Source organism: Cucurbita pepo, chromosome LG05 (assembly GCF_002806865.2).
Source record: "Cucurbita pepo subsp. pepo cultivar mu-cu-16 chromosome LG05, ASM280686v2, whole genome shotgun sequence".
NCBI classification, from domain to species: Eukaryota; Viridiplantae; Streptophyta; class Magnoliopsida; order Cucurbitales; family Cucurbitaceae; genus Cucurbita; species Cucurbita pepo.
In genome coordinates this window covers 5,740,874-5,750,605 of record NC_036642.1, presented here as the reverse complement: position 1 = coordinate 5,750,605, position 9,732 = coordinate 5,740,874, and the positions used below count along the sequence as shown (strand labels likewise).

Below are 9,732 nucleotides of genomic sequence, written 5' to 3'. Positions count from 1 at the left end.
ATCTAATATTTTAAATAATTTTTTATTATTAATATTTTAAGTTGTTGCGTAATTTCATTACCATATTTATGAATGCGTTGCTCAAATGTTACTTTAACACATAAAATATGGCTTAAAATGTTACTTTTAACATATAAAACCCGACTTTTATAGATAAAAGTTGACTTGTTTAGCAACAAAATCAGTGATTTCGTTACTATATTTATGAATGCGTTACTCAAATGTTACTTTAACACATAAAACCCGGCTTTTACAGATAAAAGTTGACCTGTTTAACAACAAAGTCAGGAATTTCATTACTATATATTTATGAATGCGTTACTCAAATGTTACTTTAACACATAAAACCCGGCATTACAGATAGTATTTGTCCTGTTTAACAATAAAGTCTATTTGTTCGTAGTGACACGATGTGTATCCTAATATGTTAATAAGTTAATAATTTAATGATACATTAACTTTTTGTTTACAAAGTGTAACAATTTTCATACGGAACGACTTTTGGAAATTAAAAAATTGCACTGAAATGAAGATTTTTATGTCGAGAGCTTGCGTTGTGTTGTGATATCTGTTGAATGATAAAAGTTTCACATCGACTAATTTAAGAAATGATCATGCATAAAATCACATACAAGGCTTGCACCAACAAAACGGGTAGTTTTTAGAGGATTTGTTGAGCTTGCTGAACCTAACTTTCAAGAAGGGAATATATTTGACAATTGAAGTACCCATATGTCCTTACAAAGGCCCCCCACGCACTAATTTCATCACCAAAGCATCCCTTACTATTTGAGAGGAAACAATTTTCCTTATCGAAGTGAGGTGACTAAGGAACTCGATTTAACATGCTATGACGAACAATACACACATTGTGGTACGAGTACACAAATGATAAGCCGCTTGTGTTTCACATCGCTCAGTAGCATTTTTCTTCACTGTCGATGAATACGTGGTTATAGAGAATTGAGACGTTAAAAAAAATTCATGTTTGTAGATGCATACGAGGGATTACAACATCATGGGGGTGTAAGGCATGTTGACATGAAGTCACGATGGTCGAATCTCGAACGGAGGAGCATCGAAAAGGAAGACCGAAAAGTTTTGGGAAGCGAGAGAAACGCAATCGAAAATCATCGAAGGAGTTGGGCGAGCCTAGAGGAGCTAGCCCAACCAGCAACCCTGGAGGGTGTGCGAGCCCACCTAGTGGACTCATGCTCGCACATGTAGGTCGTGTGTAGAGAGATACTACACATCTAGCTTGCGGCCACCTAAGAGAATATTGTTTTAAAGATAAGTCTCATTCATGTTTTGCATTCCATGGATCCAATAGTGAAGTTACTTCCGGAATATTTGTTCTGTGCTACTCTTATATTTTAGATAAATGCAAGGATATCCCAGTACGAGTGACGACAACATCACATCAAAGGCCATAAAACCTACATTAGAGTAGTTGCATTCGTTTCATAAAATTATTCTAAATGAACGTTTCCAAATAGAAATGTCATGTCATGCATATAGTAACGATTCTATTTCAGTAGAAAATTAGTACCGGTACACTTCCCCGATTCAAAAAAATCATTCTAAGTAATAAAGAAATAGATAATAAAACCATCCTAGTCACAAATTATTGAGAAACCTTTGTACTAATAATTAAAAAAAAATCCAAATAATGATGCCTCTCAACCACGAGAGAAGCAATTAAAATAAAGAAACCTCGAAAAAAAAAAACAAGAGGAATATTAAATAAATTAAGAACAACAACTGGCCATTACCAAAATCAAGAGATTATCCAATAAAATAACTCAAAATTACTAATCTTATGGCTCAAATCTTTTCAGGATTTTTTTATTTGAATTTTCTAGAAAAGCATATTGTAGAGATAACCTTCACATGAATCACAACTGTATATCATAACAAATCCATCAATTCAATTCCTATGGATAAAGTCAAGAGTTAGCGACAAATATCAAGCAAATAATTTAAACATTTTTAAAGCATACAAAATCTTGTACGTGTAATACATTAGATAGTGAATTAAAAAAAAAAAAAAATACTAGGTTCAAATTTAAAAGCCAATCTTTATAATTTAAAATTAGAAAAAGTTGAAAGATAAACTTGATATTTTCTCAAAGAACGAACATTATAGCTATCAAAATAAAATGCGTGAGTGCACTGAACATGATACCACAAATAAAATAGAATAAAATAGAATAAAATATAAAAGGAGCATCGTATATTTATAACAATATAATATAAAGCGACAAAACATTTCGAGGAGATTAAGATGTCTGAAAGTTAATAATAAAGAAAAGGTAAGTCCAATGTATTAGTGACTAAATGCCTCATTAATTTATTGCAAACAGCATCGGATCATTTCTGTACTTAAAAGCTAAACATGTTCAGACATTCATTGGAAAAACAAAAAAAGAAGTACCAAATTTGAATACCAATTTGCAATTCTTTTTAAAGCATAAAAAATACCTCAGTTGCTGGCGGGGTCAATGGGTCACATGTCAAATAGAACACAATCTGCAAGAGAGAGAAAGAGAAAGGATAATGAGTCCAAATGGGAAGAAAAAAAAGGCAGAAAAGAGAATGAATCCTTAAAAAAGTTTGAGGAACAGAAAATGTCAAACGTTTGGACTCCCCACAGCTACAAACCAACCTTTTTCTTGTTAAAATAAAGCAGTGGAGGAAGATTTCAAGTACTTTTATGTCTACTTGGGCTAAAACAAAATCACCCCAGTTTCTACTTTCCAGTCCTTTTCTTCTATGCATTGCTTTCCCCCCACCCCCCTTTCTTTAACCTTCTATTGGTTTATTACCCAAAGAAAAGAAAACAAAATCATGAAGAACTAAAAGAAAAAGATACAAACTGTTCTACATCTTTAGTAGGTAGGTATGTGGGACAGGGAAGTAATTGGCTGAGAATTTTACCTCACTCTTCCTTTTGAAGGGCTTCCAGAATTCAATCTAAATATGATTTTATTCCGAGAGATGAATCTTATCATAGTTTTTAAAAAGCAATGATACAGGGAACAGCAGGTAGGGCTTTTGGTTAATATTTGTGTTTCATTCTTCCATTTGAAGGTTTTGGGTTGAACTAAAAGGTTTGTGTTTTGATGGCATTGTCACTCCACCCAACATGAATCTTATCATCATATAAAGCACATTTTGTTTTCTTTTTGATATTATGTCCAAAGCAAAGTATGGTCAAGAGACAGCCAATAATATAACTAACACGTGGTAAATTTGACAACCAACAAAGACAGGAATTACAGAAGGTAAAATCAGGATTTTATTTGTAGAGTAAAGGACAATTTCAAGGTGAAAACATCTGTTTCTAACTGGCTGGCTTCATGTTTCTATGTTTCTACAGCTTTTCTTTTCTTTTCTTTGATTTGTTTCTTTTATGTTCCTTAGTTTGTTCTTCGTTTGTGACAATTGCAGGGCCAATATTCCTTTTCTCTGTCGAAGGATTCGATAAGTTGCTGCATTATTTATTCTTTGTTTCTCAAAGTTCAAGATAATTGGTGGATCTCGATCAGGTTTTAAAATATAAAATACAAAGTGGGTAGGATTAGTAAAATCATCTACACTAAAATAAACTAATGGGAATGGAGAATCTACTAGAAAGAGCATAAGTTACTGGGAAACATATCTGCAATTTTAAAATGAGAAGTGTTTTAGCAAAACCACCTTCCTTAATTTGACAGCATCGAGATTGCTTTCTTTCAACCATCCACTTGCAAAAATGCCCACAAAAAGGTTCTAGAGAACCTGCTCTGGTTTCCAGCAAGCCATCTTCCTTGATAGAAAACCCTGAAATGTAGAAACATAAATCAACTCCAAATCTGAAGTAGACCAAGTCTTAGGACAGGATATAAAATTGATTACAAACCTTCAGGTTAACTCTTTTTCTTTTTTCCTTCCACAGCTTGCTGTACTTGAAAGTTTGGAATAATGAAACATTCACGTGACCATAAAATATGTTAGTCCATAGAAATTTTTATTCTCCATATTTAGAACATACCACAATTCCTTTGTTTTAATAGCCATTGTGTTCCAAGAGTTCCGAAATCTAGTGTTTTGCAATCTTTGAAACTATAGTCTACCACAATCGTCCATGCATCAACAGAATTTTTGTTAAGCATGCAAGGTTCAATCTCAAAATGTTTGTGGCTATAACCATCAAGAGTTGCAAGGACCAGAAAACTTAGAGAGAACTAGTTCAATTTATGGTAGATACCATTTTTTTTACAACCAAATGTAGTAGGGTTGGGCAGTTGTCTCGTAGATTAGTCGAGTTGCGTGCAAGTGGACTTAGACACTCACAGATATATTAAAAAAAAAAAAAAAAAAAAAAAAAAAAAAAAANTAACCTGTAGAACTTCACTCGATATAGGTAAATGTCATAAGACATCATTGTATCAATTAGGAGCTGGCTGGAGCACGATCAAATTGGTGGCAACCTAGTTCCAGCATTATAATGAATCAACACAACGTCCTACCCGTACTTTCCAAACATTTTTATCACTAAGAAATTAGGCAAACAATTCCACTCCACAAAAATCATCCGCAGCTTTGATATCTTTTCCATCTTCCATGTTCGGTTGGTTAGTTCTAAGCTATCCGCTTAATATAACCTGATAAAAAAGAAAATGGTAGAATAATCATGGATTCTCATGAAATAGGAAAAATATTCACTGTAATTTCAAATGTTAAAATTGAACATGAAATGAGAATCCAAATCATAATTCGAAATTAATGAACTATTTCCTCATTAACCGACCATTAACAACAGGAAACCACCAATTCAGCACAAGTCTCGTATATGCATGACAAGCCTGAGATTTTTAGCAGTCCCATTCACGTTGCTCATTTTCCAAATAATAGCTGTTAATATCACCGTGTCCTGCATTAATGTCATAAAGCCAAACAACCAAAAAACAACAAAGCTAAAGAGAAACCTAGTACGGAGTATATCTTAGGCTTAATAGTAGAATATAATACACTAAAAACATCAACTTCTCGTAGCATCCTTGGTAAATTTCAGACAATGAAGCTGGGAGATAAGTTATTAACATCATGGAGGCAATGATATTGAATTTGCAACTATCAGTTCAAAATGTTTTGGAGAAAACAAAGAGTAAAGTGTTTTGAGAGTACTTGAGCTTCTAACTTATGTCCATATAGATTTTTAATTGAAGAGAAGGCGCTGTTTATGTTGCTACCGTTCTTCCTAGGGAGTAACAGAAACCTTGACGGTGACTCTCATTGATCTCAGCTCCACTTGGTTCTTTTCAATTGTCACTCCACAATGAAATTCTGGATGAGGTTATGATAAAAGGGAAAGTTAGGGGTGGAGACATTGGAGATTTTGCAATCTTGATGAACCTCTGACCTATGAGGGATGATGGAAATGATGAGTTATGAAACATTGTTAGAAGCACTTTCTCTAGTTTCGACTGCCCCTATCTCGCTTAAAACTTAAACAAGCCGAGAAGATATCATTAAACATAAAGATCCGTTGACATCAGAGCCATTTCAGCATTATATCAGCCAAAGGGCAATAATCAGTGAAAAGTGTTCCAACCAAATTTTGCTTCAAGCACCAAACAAATTGTCACAGAATGAGTCAATGAACCATAGTGCTATAACAATACAGATATTGAAAATCTTTCATGGGTTTGTAGGTTAATGGGAAAAGAGAAGAGCCTCCACATGCAGAATTCACAGCAATTTTATTAGATAACTGAATCGAGTTTGAGAGATGCAAGTCAAGTGTGCACAGTCAATCTCTCGCAAAAGCACTATATGATACAGACTTATTCAGATCCATTGCTATAACTTAAACGAATGCATATAACTGCATTTCATTTAATCTCCAGTCACATTTGAGTTGCAAACTTATGCCTGTCTATACAGAAGGTGATCAGATAAACGCTCTGGTACTTGACATCAGACATTGGTTGGGAATAAACTCTAAAAATATATGAGTAAGTGCAGCATTCATTTTTCTTCTCCGTTTACAATCTTCATTATTCTAACTAATGATTGATGATTATCTATAGGCTATATATGGATAGTCCACGAAATCCCAGTCCTAACAAGCACTTGAATTGTGTTCTATTTGAATATTCAATGCCATTGCAGGAAAATCATTGCAATTGAGCTAATATGTACATACCTCGAACTGCATTACATACGTCTAAATATTCTGCTAAATTTTGTAGATAAAATGTGTTATCCTTAGCATTTCATTTTCTCAAATCATTGACATGTCTAGGCCAAATGACATTTATTTGACTTTGATCCAAACCTCTCAGTGAATTCAGAAAGTGATGCAGGTGGCAAAACAAGAATCCTACCAGCCATCTGGAGTGAAAATTAAGAATGTTCCATCTTATGCATTTTAAATTAAAATTTGAAAGGAAAAGAATATATATCAGTTTGATACCTCTTGTGCCATGTCCTTCATTTGCAATACAACAGGAAAGCTTCTCATGTCAATTTCAATCATCCTGCCGAGAGAGACGGAGTTGAAAAACCAAAAAAGTCATGCGCCCATTACACAAATATAATGAGTAAACAACCAGTAGCATGGTATAATTAAAAGCCCTTCTGGAACTAAACTTAGATTCTACATCAATATATATTCCATAGCTCGGTGGCAGAGCAGCCAATAAAGAGAGTTTCAAGCAAAACTGAAATTCAACAACCAGAAAAAGTCGCATGTCAGCAGAAAGTAGTTGAACATGCTTCAACTTATGCAACCATATATTCAATTGATACTCCAATCCAATCAACTAAAATTTTCTGATATAACATAAAGATAATTAACAAACCCGAAAACTAGGAAAGAATCACACTTGCGTTTTGCCAATTCAAGCTGGACCAACAAGCTCTGTCAAGACACCAAATGGGATTCCACCAAATAAGGCCTCGTCTAAACCTTTTAAACATGTAGAAAGATGGCCAGTTAAATGCTCGTTTTGAAGTCTTTGATCCATTAGAGAAAGCACCAATTGATGCAACTAGATCATCACCTCTAAAAGCAACAGAAGTCAGGGATGTGGAAAGCATAAACAAAAAAAAATCCTCTTAGACAAGTATAATGCGCTTGACAATCAATAAATAGAAGCAACTGATTTCTTACCGTCTGATAAGGAGAGAAGCAATTCAATAATGTGCGCAACTGCTGATGCAACTTCCAACAATCCCGCGTCCAATAACTCCATCAACTCAAATTCAGTTAAGTATAAAGCTTCCTGAAACAAATTAAATAAACCAATACTGCAATTTAATTTTCTATAGGCTAAAACCGGCTACAGGGCTGAAAACTAATCCAACCAAGAACAGAGAACAAGCCTGGAAAAATATTTCAAAAGAGAAACTCCCGTTCAATACATGACATTATGAACCAAGTCTAAATTAAGAACCATTGCCATTGTTCAATTTCTACGTAAAGAAATTCCAATTAGCGGTCAATCGAGAAACTGAAAAAAGAAGTTAGCTTAAACTACATAATTGAAAGCTTCACATCGGTTCCTATGGCGTATTAAACACGAAGTGGACGAATAAATCAAGGAATTAATGAAGAAGATACACGAAGTTCAATCATTACCTTGGCTGTGTTAATAATTCGCTCTGCGAAAATATTAGTTATCGATTTGTGTAATCCCATCTGATTCATTAATTTGTTCGTCATTCTATCTCCTTCAATCTCTCTGTCAAACCATGGCATCTCGGTCCACTTTTCATTCCCCGCCAAATGCGAAACCCTAGAATGGTTTGATCTGGTAAGCAGTTGAAATGGCGGCAAAAAAACTGGAAGAAACATAGTGGCATAGATTTTTAATTTTATCCCTTTTTTTTTTTTTTTTTTTTTTTTTTTTTTTTTTTTTTTTTTTTTTTNCTGAAATGTAATTCTTTTTTTAATAAATTTTATGGTTCTAAAATCACACTAAATAACATACATTAATCATTCAAAAATTCTTTAAATCATATGAAAATTAGTATTAATGTTAATTTATAACAATAAATTAAATTTTTAACGAGTATAAGAAATATTCAAATATTTTAAATATCAGCCGATTTATTTGAATTTTATATCCAATAAAATTTTAATTTTATATCTAATAAGTTCGGAAGTGGTATAAGTTGAGTGTGTATGAGACACTATATGAGATCCCACATTAGTTGGAGAGAAAAAACGAAACATTTCTTTTATAAGTGTAGAAACATCTCCCTAGTTGACGCATTTTAAAACCATGAGACTTTGGGTTGTTACAAATGGTATTAGAGACAGACACTGGACGGTGTGTCAATGAAGACGTTGGCCGCAAGGGGGTTTCTTATAAGGGTGTGGAAACCTCTCCCCAGTAGACGCGTTTTAAAACTGTGAGATCCCACATTGGTTGGAGAGGGGAACGAGAGGAACGAAGCATTCCTTATAAGAGTGTGAAACCCTAGACGGAGTGAGGGAGACGGTGGAACCCTGTTGGAGAGGGGAACGAGAGGAACAAAACATTCCTTATAAGAGTGTGGAACCCTAAATCGAGTGAGGGAAACGGTGGAACCCTATACGTGTTTTAAAACTGTGAGAGGGGAATGAGGGGAACAAAACATTCCTTATAAGGGTGTGGAACCCTAGATGCGTTTTAAGGAGAATAAAACATTCCTTACAATTGTGTGAAATCCTAGACGGAACAAGGGGAATAGTGGAACCCTAGATGCGTTTTAAAACCGTGAGAGGGGAACGAGGGGAATAGTGAAACCCTAGACGCGTTTTAAAACCATGAGAGGGGAACAAGGGGAACAGTGGAACCCTGACGTGTTTTAAAACCGTGAGAGGGCAACGAGGGGAACAGTGGAACCCTAGATGCGTTTTAAAACCGTGAGAGAGGATCAAACCATTCCTTATAAGGGTGTGGAATCCTAGACGGAACGAGGGGAATAGTGGAACCCTAGACGCGTTTCAAAACCATGAAAGGAGAACGAGGGGAACAGTGGAACCCTAGATGCGTTTTAAAACCGTGAGAGGGGATCGAAACATTCCTATAAGAGTGTGCAACCCTAGACACGTTTTAAAACCATGAGGAGAACGAAGCATTCTTTATAAGGGTGTGGAATCTTAGACGAAACGAGGGGAATGATGGAACCCTAGACGCGTTTTAAAACCGTGAGAGATGAACGAGGAGAGTGAAACATTCCTTATAAGGGTGTGGAACCTTAGACACGTTTTGAAACTCCTATATCTATAAAGTTTAGAGATCAAATAGACAGAAACGTAAATGCTCGTTGAAAATGAATATAAATAAAACCCTATATCGAGTTAGGGCTTACAAAATCTTAAATCAAACTTCACCGCAGGTGAAAGCAAAGAAGGAAGTAAAGAGAGCTATAGGCTCTCTATAAAGATATCCAAATTGAAGTGGAAGAAGAAATATATTAATCTCATGATGTTGAGCTTCACTAGACAATGTTGAGTGCCGTCGTCCCCTTCTCATCATTGCTCATTATATGCTTCCCATTACGCAAAGCAATCATACTCCTTTTCATTTTCACTTTCAACCTTACTTCAAACCAATCGTATCCGTATAAACGTATTTTTTTTTCGTGAAATCTCGTACTTTCAAATTTACTCGGTGTAATGGTTATGTAATAGAGGATGATATTTAACACGGGTGATTGATGATGTTACAATCCAAGTTGGATGGTCTTTTATCT

General features: G+C 34.8%; 1 protein-coding gene and 1 long non-coding RNA gene across 2 annotated transcripts; both read right to left on the bottom strand.

Annotated features, from left to right (window-relative positions):
- Positions 1 to 2,265: 2,265 nt before the first annotated feature.
- LOC111794535 lies at positions 2,266 to 4,369 on the bottom strand. The gene is made up of 3 exons (XR_002815108.1): positions 3,902 to 4,369; positions 3,700 to 3,822; positions 2,266 to 2,529 (listed from the first exon to the last, which is right to left on the bottom strand). It is a non-coding gene; the product is annotated as an uncharacterized LOC111794535 (long non-coding RNA).
- A 2,371-nt stretch (positions 4,370 to 6,740) lies between these two features.
- On the bottom strand, positions 6,741 to 7,815 carry LOC111794524 (DNA repair protein RAD51 homolog 2-like). The gene is made up of 3 exons (XM_023676567.1): positions 7,628 to 7,815; positions 7,160 to 7,271; positions 6,741 to 6,955 (listed from the first exon to the last, which is right to left on the bottom strand). The coding sequence occupies exons 1-3, from the start codon at positions 7,745 to 7,747 to the stop codon at positions 6,888 to 6,890; spliced, it is 300 nt and encodes a 99-aa protein (XP_023532335.1). The 5' UTR covers positions 7,748 to 7,815; the 3' UTR covers positions 6,741 to 6,887.
- Between the last annotated feature and the right edge of the window lie 1,917 nt (positions 7,816 to 9,732).

What these genes read in the sequence shown, in the direction of transcription:
- LOC111794524 (XM_023676567.1), bottom strand. Translation starts at nt 7,747, where the DNA reads ATGCCATGGTTTGACAGAGAGATTGAAGGAGATAGAATGACGAACAAA. An exon ending in GAATTATTAACACAGCCAAG is followed by an intron (nt 7,272 to 7,627) that starts GTAATGATTGAA and finishes AATTTGTTTCAG; the next exon opens with GAAGCTTTATACTTAACTGA. An exon ending in GCTTCTCTCCTTATCAGACG is followed by an intron (nt 6,956 to 7,159) that starts GTAAGAAATCAG and finishes CATGTTTAAAAG; the next exon opens with GTTTAGACGAGGCCTTATTT.